This window comes from Podarcis vaucheri, assembly GCF_965113315.1.
Source record: "Podarcis vaucheri genome assembly, chromosome: 1".
In the NCBI taxonomy this organism is placed as follows: Eukaryota; Metazoa; Chordata; class Lepidosauria; order Squamata; family Lacertidae; genus Podarcis; species Podarcis vaucheri.
Genome location: NC_138759.1, coordinates 25,110,373 through 25,135,459, shown reverse-complemented (window position 1 = coordinate 25,135,459; position 25,087 = coordinate 25,110,373). Strand labels below are relative to the sequence as shown.

General features: G+C 44.1%; 1 protein-coding gene and 1 pseudogene across 11 annotated transcripts in view; one reads left to right on the top strand and one right to left on the bottom strand.

Moving 5' to 3' along the window:
* Positions 1-25,087, bottom strand: part of FOXN3 (forkhead box N3) — a 191,370-nt gene that overhangs the window by 77,174 nt on the left and 89,109 nt on the right. For all 7 annotated transcript variants that reach the window (XM_082233459.1, XM_082233457.1, XM_082233458.1 and 4 more), the window contains exon 3: positions 19,604-19,740. In XM_082233459.1, coding sequence (XP_082089585.1) covers positions 19,604-19,740 — 137 coding nt within the window. The remainder of the gene's footprint in view (positions 1-19,603; positions 19,741-25,087) is intronic.
* The window catches only part of LOC309538567 (lysosomal enzyme trafficking factor pseudogene), a 29,962-nt pseudogene continuing 23,674 nt past the window's right edge, over positions 18,800-25,087 (top strand). Inside the window, exons 1-3 of one of the 4 annotated variants that reach the window (XR_014224621.1) lie at positions 18,800-19,016; positions 22,804-22,950; positions 24,328-24,361. The product of XR_014224621.1 is annotated as a lysosomal enzyme trafficking factor pseudogene (transcript). Of the gene's footprint in view, positions 19,036-22,803; positions 22,951-24,327; positions 24,362-25,087 lie in introns of all 4 variants that reach the window. The other 3 variants (XR_014224692.1, XR_014224681.1, XR_014224670.1) reach the window with 3 other exon arrangements.

Below are 25,087 nucleotides of genomic sequence, written 5' to 3'. Positions count from 1 at the left end.
CCTCCTCTCCCCCTTTCCCTCTTCTGTGTCTTATCTTTTGGGTTTGCTAGACTAATGGCAGGACTTGTCTCACTTTTAAAACTAAGGCCACCCCCTCTTTAGTGTGCAGGTTTCATTCGTATTCACCGCAGTTCTCAAACCTGCCGTCAGCCGGCTGAGAATGCTAAAAGTCTATTTCGCTACTAACTTCATAACACTTTAATACTTTCCCCAAGACAAATGACACTAATCACGCAGGTAAGGCCGCCATTCATTAAACAGCGGTGACCTTTCCACAATTTATGCAGAAGGGGTCAACTTCCTCTCAGTTGCCCAAAATTCTTCAGATGACTGATTAGCAAATTACCAAAAGGGAAAAAGGGGATCACGCTGCACAGCACGCAAACACCTCATCCAATCCACATCTCTCTCTTCCTCTCTCTCTCCCAAAAGATGTGCCACATGCGTGCAGTGGCCTTGAAAATACCTTCCAGCACCTACTTGCAAGCATCATAAGGTAACAGCTAACCTTGTGAAAAGGGATTCCCCAATCATCTTCTCGAAGGGTGTTTTTACATGACTTGAATGTGTGCTTTTATTTAAAATGCATCTCTGGGTTATTTGTGGGGAATAGGAATTCATTCATTTTTTTCTTTTCAAAGTATAGTCCAGCCCTCCACAAGGTCTGAGGGACAGTGGACTGGCCCCCTGCTGAAAAAGTTTGCTGACCCCTGCTTAAGACACTCACACAAACTCCTGGCCTGGACTGTAAGTCTCAAGAAATCACTCACATACACAATCATGCACACACCTGCAACATATCCCTAATTAATTATATGGTACCTTTTTGTGCATTTTAATCGTAACTCATCTTGGGTTGAGAAACACGTTATAGTAATTAAAAGTTTTCTTTTCTTTCTTTTTTTTTTAAAAAAGAAGTCTTGAAGAGTCCTCGTGTGACCTTAAAACAAGTAGAGAGGTTCAGACGCAGATTATCCAGATAAACACTTTTGATTTCTCATCTGCTGATCCTGTATTTTTGTCTGGCTTTAGGTTTTGTTTTTTTTTAAGACTCAAGCTTAGCCCTCGGTGCTGAGATAAGGATTACAAACACTACTGCTGAACTAGAAGCTGAAAGCTGTCCATCGTGGATCTTCGGGTGGGACAAAATATTTACACCAAACACAGTTTTAAGGACTCAAGGACATGTTTTTAAAACGTTTGGTTGGTGGGGGAAGGGTGAGACCCAAACCGGACACCTGCAAGAAAATGAAGCAACAGGGCAGGCGAGGTCCAGATATCGTTTCCCATCTTCCCACTTCAGATAAAAAAAACCCCTTTCCTTAAATGAAAAAGAACAAAGCCTTTAATTAAGGCACTAGTCTTTTAGGATAGCTTGCTTAGCTGCTGGAGGAGGTGGGAGAACTGTTGGGGTTTTGTTTTTTTTCAAAGAAACGAAAAATGGGATCAGCTGCATCTCCAAAGCCACAGGATGCTGATCTCACACTTACAAGTTTTCTAAACTGGATTGTCGCAGCAGCAGCTTGAACAAAACTGTTGAATTATTTCCTTAACAAAAGAAAGGCACTTTTAGGTCCCATAATCTCATTTCAAATCCCTTTACCCCACTCCCTACTCTTTTTTGCCTTGAAATTGCAATCCTCTTTAAGTAATCTCAAGACTAATTGGTGCCAGAATTCCAGCCTCTTGCCATTTCCACCCTCCTTCCCTTCCTCCTTTTCTAATATTATTTAGGTGCTCAGAAGATCAGGGTGCCAAAGCAGGGGGGTCCTCTGCCCTGGGGGTGTAATTTTTTTAAAAAAAAGAACCCCACCAGAACTCTTTTCGCCAATTATTAAGTCTCACAGTTTGAGCACCAAGATTTTACAGAGGCAGGCTTCACTGTCAATTAAGGGTGTGGGGTTGGGAGCAAAGAGGAGATTTCAGCTATTTGCCTGCACAGGATGTTAAGGCAGTTTAGTTTTATTAACAGAGGCAGGCATTTTAAAGTTTGCTTTTCCACTTCTTTTGCTTCTCAAGAGATAAAAACAGCAGCTGAATCCAGCAAACCTTTAAGATCTCAATGCAACAAGTTGAGGGAGGAAAAATGGGAACATTTTTAAGGAAATGGAGAAAGGAGACGTTACAAATAAGTTAATCTATTTGGGGTTTTATGGTGTTCATTTTTTAAAATAAAAAAATTCCTTCCTGTAGCACCTTAAAGACCAACTAAGTTAGTTCTTGGTATAAGCTTTCGTGTGCATGCACACTTCTTCAGATACATTTTTTAAAGAACTCATTTTTTAAAGAACTCATAGCATATCCTTCTTTCAGCTATTTATTCATTACATTTAATATCCTGCCTTTCCTCCAAAAACAGCAAGCCGTGTTCACATTTCTCCCCACTTATAACAACCCTAAGAGGTAGGCTAGATTGAAGACAACAGTGACTGGTGCTGGGATGGAACATGAGGCTCTTAATCTGAGGGCTGCGGGTTTGATTCCGACGTTGGGCAAGAATATTTCTGCACTGCAGGTGGTTGGACTAGATGGCCCTTGGGGTCCCTTCCAATTCTACAGTTCTAGGGTTCTACGGCTTCATGGCTGAGTGGGGAATTTCAACTTGGACCTCTCCAGTCCCAGACTGGCACTAGCTACTAGTGCTCAAAGGGAAACCCAAAATGGACAGCCAGTATTGGCAAAGGGATGATCAAAGTCTCTCCCTTCAGAGAAGGGTATATCCTACCCGCTGTGAAAACATCTCTGTGCAGTGGTTAGAACAGGGGTGGGAAACCCCGCCCCAAGTGTCAAATTCTTTCAGGAGAAAATGGCTCAAGTTACTACATAATAAAAAAGTAAAGCTAAAGGACCCCTGGACGGTTAAGTTCAGTCAAAGGCACCTATGGGATGTGGGGCTCATCTTGCTTCAGGCCAAGGGAGCCGGCGTTTTTCCAGAGGCAGCTTTCCAGGTCATGTGGCCAGCATGACTAAACCGCTTCTGGCGCAATAGAATACTGTGATGGAAACCAGAGCGCACAGAAACGTTGTTTACCTTCCCGCTGCAGAGTTACCTATTTATCTACTTGGACTGGTGTGCTTTCAACTGCTAGGTTGGCAGGACCTGGGACAGTGTAACGGGAGCTCACCCTGTCGTAGAGATTTGAACCACCGACTTTTTGATTGGCAAGCCTAAGAGGCTCAGTGGTTTAGACCACAGCACCACCCGCACTACATAATAGCAGCAGGTGAGCCCAAAGAGGGCAAGGCCCCCTCCGAGACTACAACCCGCCCCCCCTTCCCCCCCTTCTGGGCACCACTCTCTCAAGTGAGCACAGACAGGGAACGCAATGATCTGGCCAGACAGGAAAAGAAGGAAGATTCAATCTTCCTACATGGCCAGCTTACTTCAGAATGGAGGGATCTAGGGAGAGGGCCGGGAGCTGGATTGAGAGGCCACGTTAAACTGTGGACCAAAGGTTTCAACTGCCTGGGTTGGAGCTTCTGACTAAAACCAGGGAGAGCCAAATCTGAGGTGAGGAGCCAACACCACGCTTGTAGTATTTTAAGTTTCTACCCCAGGGGTCGGCAACCTAAGGCCCATGGGCCACAAGCAGCCCATGGGGGTTATTTAACCGACCCGTGGACCCTCGCCGCCTGCTCAGTCGGCTCCCATGTGCTGCGCTAAACCGGCTCGTAGCAGAGTGGGGACCGCCTTCCGCGACACTGGCCGGCTTCCCCTTGGCTGCAGGAAGCTCCTGTAGCCAATGGGAAGCTGCGCACGCCTCCTTCACGCCAGAAATAGCGTTTGTGCATGTGTGCGCACACTCCGGCCCACCGCAGCGTCTGCGGGACCGTGAACCAGCCCAAGCCACGAAAACTTTGCCGTCCCCTGTTCTACACGATCCAACGAAACAATGGAAACTCTCAAGAAGTGCCTGAGGGACAGTGGTGAATTGGATTAGACTGAATTAATAACGGTCAAGTTCAATTCAGACAAGAAGCAGAGGTGCATGTGTGTGTGCTTGGTCTGCTCCCCTGGTTCTGGGTGGTGCCTAAACCTGAGGCAACTGCTCAACTCAGCATTACTCCAGGAGTCTCAAGGAGCAGCCACTAACATTTAGTACCAGCTCTGGCCACTCCAAGGTGATGACAGCCTGGTCCCCTGACACAAAAGGGGTTTGGTAACCTCCAGGCTGGACGTCAGTAATTCGCTCTGTACTTTTGCAGTTTGAAACACAAACCCACATGTTGTTAAGTATTTCATTATTGATCACTGTTGTAAATGGTTTTCTTTCATGCTGAAGGCTGCTCAATAACTTCATTAGTGCAAAAACGGGCTGCCCATTTGATTAAAGGTAAAGGTACCCCTGCCCGTACGGGCCAGTCGTGTCCGACTCTAGGGTTGTGCGCCCATCTCACTTCAGAGGCCGGGGGCCAGCGCTGTCCGCAGACACTTCCGGGTCACATGGCCAGCATGACAAGCTGCATCTGGCGAGCCAGCGCAGCACACAGAAACGCCATTTACCTTCCCGCTAGTAAGCGGTCCCTATTTATCTACTTGCACCCGGGGGTGCTTTCAAACTGCTAGGTTGGCAGGCGCTGGGACTGAGCAACCGGAGCGCACCCCGCCGCGGGGATTCAAACTGCCGACCTGACGATCGGCAAGTCCTAGGCGCTGAGGTTTTGCCCACAGCGCCACCCGCGTCCCTGCCCATTTGATTACAAGCTCCCAAAACATTTTTGAATACATTATTCCCGAATACTAGCTGAACGATACTGGACTTGTCTGGCAACATGCCCAAAAAACTTGGAAAAAACAGCAACGGTTCCACTATAAATGCAGAAAGTCCCTTAATCTCAACTTCTGTGTACCTTTGGCATTTGAAAAATATTTAATATATTATTTAATATTGCTATGTAATATAGATATTTAATTGACACATATTTTTGTTTAAATGGGTTTTGTTCATACAGCTAACTGTGGAAAGCTGCTCTGTAAGCCCATTTGTGTGGTATGAAGGGATACAAAGAAAAATAAATAAAATAATAATTCATAGTTGTGTTCTTCATGGGACTAGGATTTTGGGAAAAATAACAGAACTGTTTGTTTCTTTGGTACACACACCAGTTACCGTAGTGATGATCTTGGGGGTTGTTCTAAGAATTTCAGTCCCACAGCAACACTTCAAGCAAGGAAAATGTCACAGTTAAAATCCATTAACTTTATTGAAGCCAGAAAAACAACATATTTTGACCGGTGCCCTCAACTGAAAAAGCAGGATAAATGTTCTAAAAAGAGAGGGTGTAAATTACACCCACTTTCAAAATTATAACCAATAGTGGAGACTAAATTAGCACCTCGCCCTGTAGGCTTTGAAGCATTTTGCTTATATAGAAAATTATTACAACCACAAGCTGCAAAATATATGTGATCCAACTGAATTTCCAGATGGTGGTCCTTCAGACACTTAAACTATTAACTTACTAGTAAATAGCTTTTCATTCCTTGGTGCTATAAAAAGGAAGCATTAGCAAGTACAATACTGCTCTTTCCAATGCGCAAGTGATATTATTTATGTATTCAAAAGCACAGGGTAACTACAGAAGTAAATAAGACCCGTGTTCTTTAGTCAAGAGGTTGAGCTTTGTGTGAAATAGGTCCCGTCCCCCCACTAGCATATCCTTCTTGTATAGGCAGGGCTGTCTTAAGCATATGTGGCACAGGGGTGCAAAAATTCGCCTGGCAGGTCCCACCCCCACCCCACCCCACCCCCCGCCTTCTGGACGGAGCTGCTGAAGCTGGAGCTCAGTCGGATGCCGGGTGCTGGCGACAGGGAGGGGTTTACAAATCAAATAAAATGGCCGAGCCTATTTCTTTGTCGCCTGCATTCCCCTCCCTGCTCCCATGTTGCCCTCCGTCTCCAGCAAGGCGCCTAAAATTTGGGAGGCAGAGAAAGGGAAGGAGGAAAGTGGCAAGCCTCTGTGGGCGGCTCACGAAAGCACGTCCCGGGACCCGGAGCCCCCACTCGCTTTGGTCCCGTGACACCTTAAGACTTTGACGACGATGAGTATTGGAAGACACAAGATCTACCCACTCTGGAAGAATGGCAGATGAAGGTGATGGACTACATGGAATTGGCAGAAATGACTGGCAGAATCAGAGATCAGGGAGAAGAGGTGGTGGAAGAAGATTGGAAAAAATTTAAAGACTATTTGCAGAAATACTGTAAAATTAATGAATGTTAAAGAGATGTTGGATTGAAAACAAGCGGTATTGGTAAAAAGATTAACAAGAGTATGTAAATATGGATTGATAATGGTGGAAAATATATATTTATAATAGGTTAAGATGTTGAGCAAGGATAAATGATAGAGGGTAAGGACTTGCTGAACTAAATATCTGAACTGGAATACAAAAAGGGAGGTGTGAGGAGGTCAGGAAACTAGTAAATGAAGTATAAGATATGAAAATATTGATTTCTTTCTTTTTCTTCTTCTTTTTAACTGTTTTCTATTTTGCATTTTTCACGTGTTTTGTTTTTGTATACTTGTAGCTCTTTTTTCTTTTATTAGGGTTATTTTTTGTTCTTATTTTTTATGTTTAAACTTTGAAACTCTTTATTGTTTGTAAAATTTTAATAAATATTACTTTTTTTAAAAAAAGACTTTGACGACGATGACCGCCATCAGACGCTGGGCAGGAGGGCGGGGGGTTGGGGCGGAGAGCCGCCTGCAGCAGAAGAGCTGACCGCGGCGCTCCGACAGACGGGTGGGCTCTTCCCCAGACTCAACTCTTGGGCCCCAGATTATTGGCCTGGCACCCCTAGCACCTATAGGTAAGACGGCCCTGTGTATGGGAAAGAGGAAGGCAACTTCAGAGGTAGGACCCGAATTTGGCACTTGGAAGCTGACCTGGTCCTTGAGTGTCTCCTGAGGTCATGCCACTCAGAAGTTCTGCTACATGCTCTCCTTTAATGCTTTTGCCAGGAAGAAATGCGTCCTTGAGCTATGACATTGCCTCTTACTTGCCCTGATTTGAGGATGAACAGGTAAGGGTGTATAAACCTCTGACTTCTGCATGCTTCAAACGCAGGCTATTATACCACATGGCACCTGGAAGATTGCGCATGAAGGAATGTGTCCTGTAGGCTGAAAAATGTTCCTAGCCTAGTATGTATACACACCACATATATATTGTGGTCTTCAGCACTAAACGTTGTGTCTCCACACATGGCTTTTCAACATAAAACCTGTATCCGCATAGGACAGGCATAGGCAAACTTGGCCCTCCAGATGTTTTGGGACTACAACTCCCATCATTCCTAGCTAAGAGGACCAGTGGTCAGGGATGATGGGAATTGTAGTCTCAAAACATCTGGAGGGCTGAGTTTGCCTATGCTTGATACAGGATATAATCTTGAGTGAGCTGGTTTTGAGACTCAGCACAAGAATGCAGCTAGCAGCTTAAGGATCAACTCAGAAGTTTTTTAAAAATACTTTATCTTAGAGGCTGATCAATTCACCAAATTCAGAAGTTGGAGTGGGGGAAAGCATCAAAATGAAACAAAGGCTTTTTATTCCAAACTAAGCTGAAAGAAGAAGAGGAAAAGCAGCCCAGTTAGATCAGTCCAGCATCCTGTCTCCTAAAGTAGGACTTGGGAGATTCCCATTAGTAGGTCTGCCTTCCATACATTTCCACCTAAGCCTATCGAAGACTAGCGGCTGTCACAACATCTTGTGGCAAGGAATTCTGTAAGCTGGCTATACATTTTCTGCCCTTAATCTATTGCCAACCAGTTTCAAATGGATGATTCAGAGTTGAAACATTGGGGGGGGGGGCGGGGGGGAGAGAAACATTCCTCTAACCAGAAATCAATCAATCAATCAAACAAACAAACAAATAACTGCAACATGCCTAATTTTCTAAGCATCTATGTCAAGTCTGCCACCCTGGCTGCCTTTTGCCTATGCACACGAAAACAGCCAAATTGAAGAGAACGTCCTCTAACCCCAAGATCATTTTGGTTGATTTGTGGGGTGGGAAGGGGCTAAAGGAAAGCACTGCCAAACTCAGCACAGAAAGCCTTTTACAACTATTATTACTGTCTCCATCAAGCCAACCTTTGAGATTTAAGAGCTATGATACGGATATGAGAAAAGATGAATACAGTGCATTTCACCCAAACTATTATGTATTGGCACTTACTTTGATAGCATATATTTTGAATTATGTGGGATGGTGCAAAATGCTGTTTCTTTTTCTGAAAGGAAAGCTACTTTGAAAGATTTTCCCATTTCCTTGTTAAGTGCAAGCATGTTTTCTTTTCTTTTTCTTTTTTTTTTTACAACCGAAAGAATTTGTTCTGAGGAAAGAAAATGAACGTTGGGACATCAGAAAGTTACAAAGAGAAGTCAGCCAGTGAGTCAATAGCTTTGCTTTAGCTCTGCAAACACTTTTTATAGGAAGGATATACATTCTGTGGGGATACATTACAAACACTGCAAATAGGTGTATTTCCCAGAAGTTAACTTTAAACAGTGTTGACTTCAGCAATGGCATCAGCTGCTAAGGAAAATGCAATCATATAACTTTGCTTTATTTACAGTGTAAGTTCAGAAGGACAATGTGGGTGGATTTTTGTTCTATTGGTTCAAATTCTAACTAATATGTCTGACCCCTCAAGAGAGGTAGCAACACTTAAAAACACCCCCCATCTTCCAGTTCTCACACAATGGATGGCATTCTCTTTCCCCAAGAGATCTGCAGTTATGTATTTCCCCCCCTATCGTTGGGTTTTTTCTTTCCAAGAGCTATTCCTTGCTACTGCTGCTGCTGTGTAACTTTGCTTTGGTTACAGAATCACAGAATCATAGAGTTGGAAGAGACCACAAGGGCCATCGAGTCCAACCCCCTGCCAAGCAGGAAACACCATCAGAGCACTTCTGACATATGGTTGTCAAGCCTCTGCTTAAAGACCTCCAAAGTAGGAGACTCCACCACACTCCTTGGCAGCAAATTCCACTGTCAAACAGCTCTTACTGTCAGGAAGTTCTTCCTAATGTTTAGGTGGAATCTTCTTTCTTGTAGTTTCGATCTATTGCTCCGTGTCCGCTTCTCTGGAGCAGCAGAAAACAACCTTTCTCCCTCCTCTATGTGACATCCTTTTATATATTTGAACATGGCTATCATATCACCCCTTAACCTCCTCTTCTCCAGGCTAAACATGCCCAGCTCCCTTAGCCGTTCCTCATAAGGCATCGTTTCCAGGCCTTTGACCATTTTGGTTGCCCTCCTCTGGACACGTTCCAGTTTGTCAGTGTCCTTCTTGAATTGTGGTGGCCCAGAACTGGACACAGTACTCCAGGTGAGGTCTACCTTTAGCATGTCTCCAAATTTTGGGTGATGTGCTGTTTGTTATGTGTAGAAACCTCTGAATTTGGGTGGCTGGAATATAGCTTAATGTACAAAAATTGCACCCATTGCTCGCGACTCACTTGTTCCCACCACCCATATGCAGGCACACAGAAGGCTGCTCACTAGGGAATGTGCTCCTTAGGCTGTATGCCTCTTGTTTAGACCATAGTTTCCCAAATTGGTACCTTCCAAAGGTTAGTGACGACCAGAGTTCTGGATGGGGCTGATGGAAGGTGTAGTCCAAAACATCTGGAGGGCACCAGACTCGGAAAATTCAGTGGTTTGCATCCAATGTTGCATGGTTGAAAATCCACATGAACAATGGGACTTTCATATACTCTTTTCCCACACACCCTCAAATCTGCTCTGAAGGATCCTGCAGCCCTACGGAACTGATTTTAAGGGTATGTGAGGCACTGGAAGGGACAAAGAGGGAGAGGATACAGAGATGTCTGTCGCATGAGCAGAGCTATAGTGTTCAATAGCATCCAGCATGTGGCAGAGTCCTGTGTTCTGATGCTGTCACTGCTCCAAAATGTCGCAGAAAACTATAATAGAAAACAATGCATGGCAGCTAAGTATTCAGCAGAATGAGCTCTGGAACAGTTGGCGACAAACTTCAATATTTGTTTCTCTGCGAGGTTTGAAAGACACAAACAGTGGGTCAATTTGCCTCCACGGGATCCTGCCAGCAGAGCTGTATAAACCTTGTAATTCCTTCCGTTAATCCAGCCCCCTAGAGGCATCTTAATATTGGGGGAATTAAAAGTTATTCTGCGTGTAGTTTATTAATTTCAGTCACTGAGCTTTGGAGCCAAAGGTGTCGGTCTTTCGGAGCTTTGGGGGAGGCGATGGAATGCTGCCACACAACTTTCCTTTGAAGATAGCATCTGCACACCTAAAACCACAATTTCACTTTGCAACTTCTTACAAAACGCTGACTGGCAAATGGGAGCCTGCTCCTCCTTTGGAGACACTAATTGTTTCTGAAAACTAGTTATACAAGTTTCCAGCACAAGACAATTTGGACAAGCTGAATGTTTCTCCTATATACACACAAAGTTATATAGATAAGCACGTCCATTATTGAAGAACTGACAGCCAGCATTTGGTGAAATTATTTCAACATCAAATTGCGTCTTTTAACAGCTTCCCAGAAGCCCCTTTGTGCAACGGCACTAGCATTAGCAATTTCAGTAAACGAGAAATGAAGTGCTTTACCAATCAGGAGGTAATCCAATATCCCAGAATCTTAACTAGAAATTGCTTAAAATGCCAAGGACTGCTCGAGTTTTCCAAATGAGGGAAGGGAAAGTATGACAATTTTATTTTTAACACCTTTCGTAATTTATTCTTTTTATGCCCAGTTAAGGAAAATTCAGGATAGGAATGTTTAAAAGAAACGAATTGTGCCTTCTTATAGTAAGACTGCCTGTAGCATCTTAAAAGCATTTTCACAGGCATAAACTTGTGTGAACTAGAGTCTATTTCAGGCATAGGCAAACTCAGCCCTCCAGATGCTTTGGGACTACAACTCTCATCATCCCTAGCTAACAGGACCAGTGGTCAGGGATGGGAATTGTAGTCCCAAAACATCTGGACGGCCAAGTTTGCCTATGCCTGGTCTATTTTCTAGGATACATGGTGCAGCTATTTAAATGAGTACAGTAGGAGCAGGGACCCTGTTTTCAGACACACTCCTTTCTGAGCAACTTGTGAGTGGTGTGTGGGATCAGAGGCCAGAGCAGGCAGAGCTATGAATGTACATTTTGTCCAGAAGCCAAGTTTCTGCACACACCCATTTCCATGCTCCAGCCGGTCAGCAAAAATCATTATCCAAAGTTTAAGGGCACATTCTAGCCAGGCAAAGACATGCAAGAAAGGTGTGAAGCATGGTTAGTTTGAGGTGTGGTTGGGGAGGGGTGTGTGGCCTGAGGAGAGTACTGAAGGCCAGCGTTTGGTACCTGGTTCCCCACCTCTGGCACATACAGAGAGAGAAAACAAGGGGGAGGTAGGAACTGAATATTCAGAGGGACCATAAAACAAACAAACAGCAAGACATAGGTCTAGGTTCACCACCCACAATTCTAAAAGAAAAGTACAAGATCTAATCAGAGCGGGGCGGGGCTGATACCCACAGCCCCTGGGTATAACGCTATCTTCCTTGCTTTGTTAATTTAACCATCTAAAGTGGGAAAGTTACTTTCAGTGCTGAGAAAGCCACTCCTATAGCTTGTTGATGAGAGAGTATCAGATCCGTTAATCAATTCTAACTCAGACCCTTCCAGACCCCTCTGAGGAGGTTGGATCAGTTACAGAGGGAGGGAGGGAGGGAGGAAATACTAATGAAACCCAAGCCCAAAGGAAACCCAGTTCCAACGGTTTCAAACTCCTTGGAATTTTTTTAATGTGTGACATTTTAATGTATTTTTAATCTTTGTTGGAGGCTGCCCAGAGTGGCTGGGGAAACCCAGCCAGATGGGTGGGGTACAAATAAATAAATTATTATTATTATTATTATTATTATTATTATTATTATTATTATTATTATTATTATTGAATGGCATGATTCAAATAAGTAGCTGGCTTAACACAAAGTCAAGCCACTGGCCAATTTAGCAACAGCAAGCCTGATTGGCAAAGACTCTTCCATGTTATAGCAGAACCTACAGCTTAATGGTAGAGCAGAAGTTTTGCACAGAAAGGGTCCTGGGTTAACTCTGTGGCATCTCCAGGTAAGGGTAGGAAAGCCAGCCCAATGGTCAGATTCAGTACAAGGCACTGACAAGCTTCTCATGTTCCTAAGATCCTTTTTAACTGTGGATGTCACGGACTGAACCTAGAAACTTACATGTGCAAAGCATGAGCTCTCGTTTCTACCGTTAACTCCACTCAAGGTCACTCCAGCTGTTGGTTGAAATTATCTAAGATTCCTGGTGGATAAGAGGCCTACTGCGGGTGTGAGGAACCTCTGGCCTTCCAGATGTTGCTGTACTACAACCTGTATCGGCTTCACAAGCATGGCCAATGGGAATTGTAGTTTGGCAACATCTGGAGGGCCAAACGTTCCCCACATCTGCCTTGTTGAGTCTGGCATTCCATTTCCCACAACGGGCAACTAGCTGCTATTGTTCTCCGGCGACTAGTTATTTAGACTCATATCCCATCTTTTTTCTTGAAAACTTCGTGCAGGGACGCTATCGGCCCAATCGGAGGAGGTGGCACATGGAACAACCAACAAAGCATCACCAGAAGATCACGAGGAGGTTCACATGGGAGCAGATAAGCTCAAAAATCTGCCCAATCTAAGCTTGTTAGGGCTTTGGGAAGGTCAAATGCACTTCCTCAAGTTGTGTCTGGGCATCAGCCACTGAAATTCCTTCAGTGCTAGTCTGAAGTAAGATTTGGATTGCTCTGAGTTGAGGGGGAGGGGGTTGTTCTGCAATAGTTATTTTTATTATAAATTAAATTGTTGGTGATTTTAGTGGCATTTTATAAATTTTCAAATTACGGTGTTCTGGCTTAATAAATTGGAGACTGCTTTGGTCACTGCTTGACAAAAAGTGGAATATAAGCACCTGAAATAAACACATACATAAATAATTAGTGTATTCACTGCAGGAAGAATTTGGCACCTGGTGATGTTTCTGAGCAGCCTTCAAGTACACCCCAAGGACAGTTCACAGCATTCAAATAAAAAAGCTGAGAAGTTGCCAAGACAGGTATAGCAGACGGCAGTTCCTATAAAGCCTAAAAATGAATTGTCCTTCAGAAACCTCCTCTTCAATCTGATTTCACGCGGAAAATTAAGGGGCCAGGCAGCAACGGCACCCAGAGGTGCTTCTCCCAATGACTGACTTAGTTTAGTTAAAAGCATTTGTAAACCGCTTGGTGTTTGTAAATTTTCTTACGTGGTGTGCATTTCAAAACAAAACTATTAAAACAAAAATACAACCCAAGACCAATTAAACAACAGCATAAAAGCATATTAAAAACAAATAAAATAGGCATTCAGGGGATTCAAACACATAAAATAGAGTCTGACCTTACGGGTGAGGGAAAGTCTGGGCTAAAAAAGAAGTCTTTACAAGATGTCTGATGCAACTGATGGTTGTTCCTTCACATATGGCAGAGGGAAGGGACAATAACAGAATAACACAGGGACAATAACAGAAAACGCCTGGTTTGGGGGGTCACTGCTGTATGGCATTCAGTGGGGTGCAATGCCATGAACAGAATTTCCCCCAGATAATGTAAGTGGTCTTACAGGTCTATACAGGGGCAGATGATCTTTAGGTAACCTGGTCCCAAATTGCCAGACGCACATTTGGAAACATTATCCAGACTCCTTCCTCCCTTTGGCCTGGATTTGGCAGCCGAAGAGAAGGTTCTAGCAGTGGTTGATGTTTATGGCACACATTCTGCTTTAAGCTTCTACCTGGCAATAAATGTTTTAGACCCGACCCAAGCATGAGGGATTGCGGTCGCAGGGGTGGCGTGGGGGCGCTGTACATACTTTTATTGCATTTTTATTCTGCCCTTCCTCCGAGGAGCTCAGGGTAACCTCTACAAAGGCGTTCTCCCCTACCCATCATGAAAAAATAAATAAATCCAGAACAGCAAGGGTGTGGAAAGCAGGGTTAGAAATTAGCAGGGCGCCAGGTGCTTTTTGCACCTAAAGATTCTCCATTTGAGAGCACCTAAAAAAGTCTGGGTGCAATTTTTTTGTGCCTGGCTGACACTCAAGGATTACTGAAATGTATGTGCTTTGAAGCCTTGAAGTATATGTTAAGGATAGACAATACGTTAAGGAGTTTAACAATAAAGGGTAGAGTGTTTTGAAAACTGAAGTACAGTACCAATATTTTTTTACTGTAAACTCCAAATTAAACATGGATTAACAACTTCTCTTAATAAAAAAATTCCTTCCAGTAGCACCTTAAAGACCAACTAAGTTAGTTCTTGGTATGAGCTTTCGTGTGCATGCACACTTCTTCAGATACACTGAACCAAGAACTAACTTAGTTGGTCTTTAAGGTGCTACTGGAAAGAATTTTTTTATTTTGACTATGGCAGACCAACACGGCTACCTATCTGTAACTTCTCTTAAAACTGTGATACTGTGTCACTTATGTGAATTGTGTAATATCGAAGTAATAAATAGAAAGTGTTGCCGAACCCCACCCCCCAATGGCAACTAGACACTCTGTTTTGGCGCCCACAACCCAGGTCCCAGGAGGCATTTGGCTCCTAGCTTTTCTATCCCAGTTTCTAACACTGGTGGAAAAGGGGGAAATAAGTGAAAACCACCATCTCTTCCATTAATGGAGGGCTCCAAAAGCACCTTCTATCCATGAAAGCAGGTGTGTAAGGGGCCAGGGACTGGCTACTTTTTTGTTTCACTTTATAACTTTATTCTAACAAAATTCCCACCCCGATCTTAACACAAGCTCTGCAAAGGCCTCCATAGAAGGGCACCTTTGAAATCATGTGGTCCAGTTATCTATATAACATTGGCAACCAATGCTATTTTTCTAGAAAAAGAGGGGCCAGAACTCTTCATGAACACCTCCCATGTTCTCCGAGAGTGGCAATGGCACCCACCTGAGAGGTGCCGGAACTTAGTTCTGGCTTAAAAAAAGCCTTGACAGCAACTTGAGGAGGTGGAGGGAATGTTAATTGATTACAAATTCCATGGTGATTTACAAATAACAAAAGGACATCAATAAAGTCACAGGGACAAGATTTTGTTATAACCAGGATCACCAGGAGTCCTTCCCATAAGGGAGCTGGGATCTTCCCATCTCACAGTCAACTAGTTCTAAACCAGGCATCCCCAACCTTCGGCCCTCCAGATGTTTTGGACTACAATTCCCATCATCCCTGACCACTGGTCCTGTTAACTAGGGATCATGGGAGTTGTAGGCCAAAACATCTGGAGGGACACAGTTTGGGGATGCCTGTTCTAAACAAACAACTACTATGCCAGTAAATGACACCATAGCCAAGCCCTGCAGCAGCTTCATGTGCCGAGTTGGTGTGGATAAAATTCGGACCCATCCATGCACCCTCTTAAATGCCTTTGTCCCTGACAGTTCTCTCCTGCCCTCCCAAACTGTGAGTGCCACTTAGGGTCGAGCTATGCATGGCAGAGATAAGATATTGCTGTTGTTCTGCTGTAGCGTAGGTCTTGGCTTGTACTGTTGTGGCTCTATAAGGTCAGGCTACAAAACATTTACCGTATTTTTTGCACCATAACACTCACTTTTTTCCTCCTAGAAAGTAAGGGGAAATGTCTGTGCGTGTTATGGAGGGAATGCCTACGGGTGGCATGCCTACGGATTTTCCTCCTCTAAAAACTACGTGCGTGTTATGGTCGGGTGCGTGTTATAGAGCGAAAAATACGGTAGTTACTTTGGGCCAGAGCAGATTGGTGACTAATTCAGGGAGGGATACAGGGGGAAAACACAAACATCAAAGAGACTATTGTGGAATTTACTGGGGAGGGGGGCACGTTTGGGAGGATAAAGCAGGTATTAACAACACAATTTTATATATGCCAGTGTAAACAAACCCATATACAGTGGTACCTCAGGTTAAGTACTTAATTCGTTCCGGAGGTCCGTTCTTAACCTGAAACTGTTCTTAACCTGAAGCGCCGCTTTAGCTAATGGGGCCTCCCGCTGCCACCATGCCGCCAGAGCACAATTTCTGTTCTCATCCTGAAGCAAAGTTCTTAACCCGAGGTAATATTTCTGGGTTAGGGGAGTCTGTAACCTGGAGCGTCTGTAACCCGAGGTACCACTGTACATCTCCATCAGGCTGCAGGACAGAGTAGAGATGGGAACCAGCACTGTTCCATTGCCTCTGCAGACACCAGTTGCCTTTGGGTCCCCCCTCCAACTAAAGTGGTACCTCGGGCTACATATGCTTCAGGTTACAGAACTTTGCTTCAGGATGAGAACAGAAATCGTGCTCCGGCGGCGCGGCGACAGCAGGAGGCCCCATTAGCTAAAGTGGTGCTTCAGGTTAAGAACAGTTTCAGGTTAAGAACGGACCTCCAGAACGAATTAAGTCCTTAACCCGAGGTACCACTGTATCACCTAACTGCAGCCATTCCACCCTCAGGCTCCCTAATCCAGAGGTTTTCAACCAGTGTGCCGTGACACCCTGGGTGCCTTGAATGATGGTTAGGATGTGCTATGGGCAACACTGGCCTCCGGCCTTCTTTCCTTCTCTCCCTCCTCTGATGCCCTCTCACATCTCTGCCTCCCAAAGGCTTGCACAGCTGTTTGTTGCAGCAGCCCTGGCTACAAGCTCCCCAGGCGAATGGTGCCTCTGGGGCTGGCCAGGGGGTGCTTCCCAGGCCCCTGTGTAAGGAGGCAGCTCTCTTTGGGGGTAGAGGGGGCAGCTCAGAGACCAGAAGCGGCAGTTCCAACAGCCCAGAGGACTCCCCAAGAGAGGGGAGAGGAGAGGAGGCTGAGGGAACACTCCACAAGGGAAGGTGTTTGGAAGAGGGCAAGGGGGGATATAACTGGGCTCCTGAGCCTCACAGGGTTGCCGCAGAAATAATGTAGTTGGTCCAGGGAGCCATGGATTCAAAAAGGTTGAAAACCTCTGCCCTAAACTGTTTCCTTCCCAGGTGGTTGTCAAGAACTAGTGCCCTAACTTGCCTTTTTCCTTCTCCCTCTCCATCCCTTTCCCCTTGTATGTCATGTATTTTAGAATGTAAGCCTGAGCACAGACCTCTGGAACTCTGGAAACCTTTTACTAAAGAGCAGGGCAAAAATGCTTGTTCTCACTATTGCTGCTGCTACTAATAATGTCTAGGTAAAGGTAAAGGGACTCCTGACCATTATTAGGTCCAGTCGTGACCGACTCTGCGGTTGCGGCGCTCATCTCGCTTTACTGGCCGAGGGAGCCGGCATACAGCTTCCGGATCATGTGGCCAGCATGACTAAGCCACTTCTGGCGAACCAGAGCAACGCACGGAAACGCCGTTTACCTTCCCGCTGGAGCGGTACCTATTTATTTACTTGCACTTGACGTGCTTTTGAACTGCTAGGTTGGCAGGAGCAGGGACCGAGCAACGGGAGCTCACCCCGTCACAGGGATTCGAACCGCCGACCTTCTGATCGGCAAGTCCTAGGCTCTGTGGTTTAACCCATAGCGCCACCCACATCCCAACTAATAATGTCTACCAAGGCATAAACCTCATTAAGTTCAATGGTGGCAAACATGCCTTAACCTCCAATATTCAACTTGCTACAGCTAGTATCAATTCCTTAGGCGCAGCTCTTCACCTCCTTCTGTCATCAGTGCTCAATCTCACATTCAGTACACCTTTTAGCAACAGATACCCTGGCAGTGAGAGCTCCCGGTGCTGCTGATCATAGATTAAAACAACAACAACAACAACAACCTGGTAGAATGTCTCTTATTATTATTATTTTCTTTAATCAGGAGGGTAAAAATGCTGCAAGTCCACTGTAGTTGCTATGTAGGGTTATCCGTTACCAAGGCAACAGCGTATATCTTAGTACTAATGGCCTGTCCTTTTGCCAGGCAACAGCCTCGTGATGCAACTGCACCTGTCTCAGCTATGCGTTGCTATGGAGACGTTCTAGTCGCTATGGTTACCATCACGCTAATCGCCTAGCAAGGGCAGACATACAGCCGTCTCCTGCAAAAGCCCAGCTGTTCCTCCCAATCTCTGCCTGAAGATTGATTGTCTGGGTCATGTGACGGAACGCGCGGATCAACACAGATGCACGAGAACCTCATTAACGTTACCAGAACGAAATTACTTTGCATGTTGCTGGCTTCTTAAAAGCAGGGAAGAAGTGATATAACTTGAGGGGGGGGCAGAAGAGTATTGCACCACCCCCAAAATCCCCATCTAAATACATATTTAAAATTCCTTATTGGCTTTTAACATGGGCAACAGACATATATATCTGCAGCCAGGTAGGGTGTAGCTTAGATCTAATTTGTGCAACAGGTTACACAAGTTTCTAAATTATTATTATTTATAAATTTGCCTATTGTTGTCCTACGTGCAGATGTGATTTGATCCTCCGTTTCTAGAAACAAATAATTCATTTCCCGAATGGTTGTTATGAAAAGCAGGCGGTTTGATACCCCGTAATTATCTCATACTTTCCCCTGAGTAGGACAAACAAGAAACAAACAATCACTATTCAAGTGCTTCCATTTCCCCCCTCCAATGACATTTCAAAGTCACCAGTCCTGGGTTCACCTTTTTTACAAGATGAACAGGAGTGAGCTATGGCAACTAGGCATAACCATGCACAGACACACTCGCCTCACAGAACAGGTAACCACAACAGCAAGGGAAGCTTCCTGTTACCTAGAAGCAAAAGTTTATATAGCTGCGTTGACAAAGCGATCTACCAAGTAGGGAGCTAGGAGGACAAAAAGCACCAGCGACCTGCTTCCAAAGAGGTACACATTTATTCATGCAAGCAAAGAGGAAAACCCAGACGGTTTCCTTTCCCTTTTAAAACTCCAGCTATGGCCCTGAGCACAAGCAGCTAGAATGTTTTTCAGAAACATCCAAAGGAGCTCTGGAAACTTACAATGACAAACTGCAAATGAACAGGTCGGTTCCTCCAAAACCGGTAAGACATACTGCGGCTCTAACCGACGATTTAAGTACCAATAAGTTTAGGGAACTACCATGCTTTCTGCAGCTGCTGTAGTCCTTTATGGCAGGGAGTGGGCAGAAGACAGACTGTGGTCTAATTTCTCTCCACTGGGCCACCAATGAGTTTCCAGCGGGCCACTGAGAGCTAACAGGTTGCTGTGTTTCTTGCAAAAAAACAGTGAATTAGGTGGGTTTTGGTTTAAACCAGCAAAGGTGCATCCTGGCCTGTTAAGCGAGATTACATACCTGGGATCGCTTATCACAATTAGTTGTGCCTTAAAAGATCCCAAATATGCACAATTAGAGCTAAATTTACATACCAAGAGTGCATACTTTGGATCTTTCAACAGTTAAAGTACAACTAATTTGTGATAAGCGCAGTAATCGCCTTTGCTAGCCCATCAAGCAGTGGAATTCTAGTAAAAGCTAGACTACATAATGTTGTTAGCAGCCCTCCCCGATTTCTAGACTTTGCCTGATCCAGTATTTGAGACAAGACAAAAGCAACTGCCCATGTTAAAATTATATTCAAGTTTTCTTACCTTTGATATGCCTGAGGAGACGCTGGAGGGGTGCTGAACACATGCGAATATGGGTGATAGGGGGTCTTTTTCAAAGCCTGGATAAGATTTTGTCTATATTCTGGGTCTATACACCATAAAGACCCTTTCCCAATACTCTGCAAAGGAGGATAAAAAAAATATCATTTTAAATGACGTAAGTGTATCTCTAAGTTTTTCAGAAAACCGAGAATATTCCTTCCTGCTTATGAAGAACAACAGATCTCATTTTTCTGCTACAAATGCTAGTTTAGGTGCAGCAGTATTTCAGTTTTGATGTTTAAGAAGGAATTGGGGCAGTCTGATATTGTATGTAAACTGTGAAAATAGCTACTACTGTGCTCTGTTCAGCAGTTTTCTGGAAATTCTCTCTCCCTCTCTGTCAATGCAGCACACATACCACATATTGAAATATCATAGTTATTCTTCACGGCCAAGTTGGAAGATAAATAAGCTTCGCAGACAAGAAAATAAAACTGTTATTCTCTTCTGGGTGTTGTAAAAGAAACTTGGAGGAAGGTGGACTTGAGCTCCCTAAGCAACTTATTTTAAAAACTAAGTGTTCCCAATACCAGAAAGCATGAGTGCCACCTTACCACAAAAAACTTAATCCCTCAACTCCACCTACTGTCTGGTTCACACCAAGTGTAATAATTAAAATAAATCTGAATATACGAAGCCTAGGTTTCTGTTTGGGAGATCTAGAATTTCAGTTTTAGCCTGAGAGAATCGTAATCAGTTTAGCTTGCCTGCAACAGGTAAGGCTTAAACAAAATTTACTAGTTATTTTCAAGCTCAGAGGATTCCACTCCTATTCCCTTGCAACTGGTAATAATGGGTGGAATTCAACCAACTTGTCCTTGTCAGTGCAAGCAGAACTTGAGAGCAGAACTATATGTGGAAGAAGGCAAGGAGGGGGAATTCTGTTGTGCAAGTGGAAGTCCTTGCACTAACAGAAAAAAATGCACTCTTGAGTGGCAGAAGCAACACTGATTCAGGAACCAAGCACAGTGGGTTGTATCCCATGAAGTCCACCTCCTGTTAGTGCAAGGACTTCTGCTTGCACAACGGGGTCTGTGCTCATTGCCCTAATCTTCTCCGAGGGGCACAATAAAAAAAATACCAGGATGGACAACACATCCTATCCCCATTTATTACACTACTGGGAATGTGCCCCCGTTATTAGAAGGAATTACAACTTTTCAGGGACTCCCAGATCAGGTCAGTCAGGAAGGTTTGCATAGGGAATGTTTCCCTTCCATCCCCAAATCCAATTACAATTCATAGAGATGACACTATCTTACTTTGGCAAGGCAACCATCCAAGCATTCCACTACAGGTAATGGCTCAGGGCATTGCTATTAAACCTATGTTCGAAACAGTACTTAAAGAGCACCACTTTACTACAAGAAAACTAGAGTGAAACTAGAATAACCTGAAACGATGGGCTGCGGACTCAATGGCCATGTGAACTAGAAATGAGCAAATCTTAGCCGTTCCTCTTACAGTTCACAAGTAAGAGCTACTATAGCCATTCTTTTTTGTGATATCATACAAACAATATAGCTGGTGAAAATTCCAAGATGCATCCAGGGTAGATGTGATTTGGTGAGGAGGAACGCCTAGAATGGTACAGTAGCCTGGTTTCTTGTACAGCTTCAGCAGCTTGTCTATTAAATATTTGGCATGAATTAACACAGAAATATAGCAGGCAACTGTGGTAGGTTTTGCTATGTCAGGAGGATTGATAAAAGGCTCCCAAAGCAGCTTACAAATAACCACAATGCAATGCAATGCAATGCAGTGCAATGCAATACAACACAATAAAGTCAAGTCAGCCTGTGTCCCCTGGCTTACAATAAAAAGACACGGCACAAAAGGAAAATGGATTGAGAAGGAGGAAAGAAGTGAAACTGGGTTCACACCCTTAGTTACAAGTTGTTCTAATGACCAATATGGATGGGAATATTCAGGAGAGGAGACAGTATTAAAGCCTCTCAGAACCACTAATAAAAGCACAGATTTAAAAAGTATTTTAAAGGAATTTATAATAATGCCTACATATATACACTCACATAGGTAGGAGGCTTACATGAAGAAGGGAAAGCAAAACAACTTACAGTCATACCTCGGGTTGCGAACGTGATCTGTGCAGGAGGCACGTTCGCAACCCGCAGCGCTGCGTCTGCGCACGCGCGTGGCGCGATTCGGCACTTCTGTGCATGTGCGTGACGTCATTTCGCGCTTCTGAGCGAGCGCCGAAACCCAGAAGTAACCCATTCCGGTACTTCGGTGCGGTCCGCAACCCGAAAACGCACAACCCTCAGCATTCCTAACCCGAGGTATGACTGTATAGCCATTAATATATATATGAGAGAGATTTTATTTAAGTGAACAATAAGGTTTTAATGATAAAGAGATTTAAGATTCCAAAAGAAATAAGCTCCGTGAGGAGCACCTTACAATGGTAGAAAAGGCCCTTGTTTAAAAAGGAAGCTAACAAGATGAGAAATTAACTCACAGCCTTTTTGGGTCTCTGTACTTACATGGAGAAAAATCCTAATCACTTTCAACTGAGCATCATTTCATGACACAGTAATTTAGTTTTACTAGCAAACTGAAGTTTAAACCAACCCCTTTCCTGCCCTGGGAGGAGCACGGGCAATGTTCATGTGACACACTTACACACTGCAGCTGACACACGTCGCGACACACAGTTTGGAAAGCTCTGCTCTAAAATAAGCCGTGCCAGATGAAACTCATTTCTTTTCGATAGAGTTACAAGCTTGGTGGATCAAGGGAATGCACGGATGCAGTGCATCTTGATTTCAGTAAGACTTTTGACAAAGTCTCCCATGGTATTCTTGTGGATAAGTTGGCAAACTATGAGCTGCATTGCAGAGAGTTGGACTAGATGACCCCCAGGGTCCCTTCCAACTTTACAATTCTATGATTCTATGAAAATGTGAAGCAGCCAAAAAAGGCTGATCACATACCAGAAGTTCCAAGAAAGAGAAAGTTTGCTCGATGTTACAGCCTTTTTCAGTTGAGAGCTGTCAGTGAGCTAAGTTCCAGGTTGAAGTATCCTTATCCCACTAGCAGAATGATTTCATGTGAGTTGTGAAATGCTAAAGGTTTTTTTTAAAGCAGACACTGACAATATTTTATTTGATATGGAAAAGATGTGAAGAACACCTTGTGTGGTTCTTCAGGAAGGATAAAAACAACCCTTCACTTTTCCAAATCAATGGAGTTTAGACCAATCCCTCAGTGATTGAATTTCCATCTTTCCAACATTTCGCATGATACTCCACCACACTTTGAAAGCCGTAATTCAACAGAATCTTATGATAAAAAGTGAGGAAAGGGGTGGGAAGGAAGAGCCCTTTGATTACATTTGTCTCCAAGGCAACAAGTAGTGCATATGGAGTGGATTAAGAGCTCCCGGATCACTTTTGCAACACAATGTTTCAAACTCCTCAAGCACAACACTGCAAGCCTTGCTACAGTCATTCATTCATTTGCTTTACTTGTCCTTCAGTGATTAATGAACGGAAACTGGTGCTGGTTGTTTCCTCGGTCACAGCTCCAAACTCACAAATAGCCACAGAAACATTTACTGGTCCACGTGTTTGAACTTACTTAGTTGCCTGCATCCATTTTTTTACTCATCCGAAGCAGGTACCGTATTTTTCGCTCTATAAGACGCACCAGACCACAAGATGCACATAGTTTTTGGAGGAGGAAAACAAGAAAAAAAATAATCTGAATCTCAGAAGCCAGAACAGCAAGAGGGATCGCTGCGCAGTGAAAGCAGCAATCCCTCTTGCTGTTCTGGCTTCTGTGATAGCTACGCAGCCTGCATTCACTCCATAAGACGCACACACATTTCCCCTTACTTTTTAGGAGGAAAAAAGTAAGTCTTATAGAGCAAAAAATACGGTAGTTACTTAAAGAGAAGTTACAGGCAAACAGGTCTGTATAGCTTAGCATTGGCCACATCTGCACTCTACATTAAAAGCATCCTTAAGAATCCTGGCAGTGGTAGTTTGTTCAGGGTGCAGAGTGTTGTTAGGAAAGACACAGCTACCATTCTCAGAGTGGTTTAAAAATCAATCCCTCTTTGAAGGGAACTCTGGGTATTGTGGCTCTGTGAGGGAGATAGGGGGTCTCTTAACAAATTACAACTCCAACCGTTCTTTGGGGGAAGCCGGGCCTCTTAAAGTGGTATCATAGGTGTCATAGTCCCCAAGGTATCAGGCTGACAGAAGGCCTGATGAAGCTCTGCTACCTGAGATGATTTGCCAAGCAGAAATGTCAGGGACTGAACCTGGGCCTTCCACATTCACGTATTTCTTTTACAGCTGAGCTACAAATTCCTTAGTACTACGCCTTTGCTTGGTCCCAGAAATGGCCAAACAATTTTGGGGAGCTTGCAACTCCACCAAAGTCAACTGAAACTTGAAATTCAATGTGGTATGATGGTTAAGACTGTAAGATAAGGTAAAATCCCAATCATTCATGAAACCCTCTTGGGTCAGTCTCTATGTCTTGGCCTAACCCACCTCACAGGGTTGTTACAACCATGTATTTGTCTGGGGTATACCTTGTACACCACCTTAAGCTCCTTAGAAAAGTGGTGGATTATAGTGATAAATATATCTATTATGGTCAAGTTCCAATATTTTTATGTGAATTTTTTTTAGCATGTTTCCTGATCAAAGCACAAGTCACAGAATAGTAAGTGACATTTTAATTAATTTATTTTTTTACAGCAAGTTACCTGAAAGGTATATCCTCTCAGATACAAGAGGGGAAGATTAAATTGCTGAGGTTCAAATTTTGTGCACAGTACACACACAAAATCCATATGGAGCTGAACACAGACAGGTTATTGAATTAAGGACTAAGTTACTGTATTTGTTCCTGCACTGCAAGGGGTTGGACTAGATGACTCTTCATGGTCCCTACAATCCTATGATTCTATTGGGACCTTAAGAGAAGGCCTTATACCATATTTTCACGCTACAAGACGCACCAGACCATAAAACACACCTAGTTTTTGGAAGCGGAAAACAAGAAAAAAAAATATTCTGAATCCCAGAAGCCAGGACAGCCAGTGGGATCGCAGTGCAACGATCCCGCTGGCTGCCCTGGCTTATGGGATAGCCATGTGCGGCCTCTCCCGGGCAGGGGAGGCTGCGCGCAGCTAAGCAAGAAGCCAGGGCAGCCAGCAGGATCGCAGCGCAGTGATCCCACTGGCTGCCCTGGCTTATGGGAAAAGCCCCGAAGAGCCGCACACACGCTCCACGCGGCTCTTTAAAGGGAGGGCTTAGCAGAGCCTCCCGCCTGCATTCGCTTCATAAGATACACACACATTTCCCCTTACTTTTTAGGAGGGGAAAAGTGCGTCTTACAGAGCGAAAAATACGGTAGGTAACCAAGATCAATTTGAAAGTACCAGCT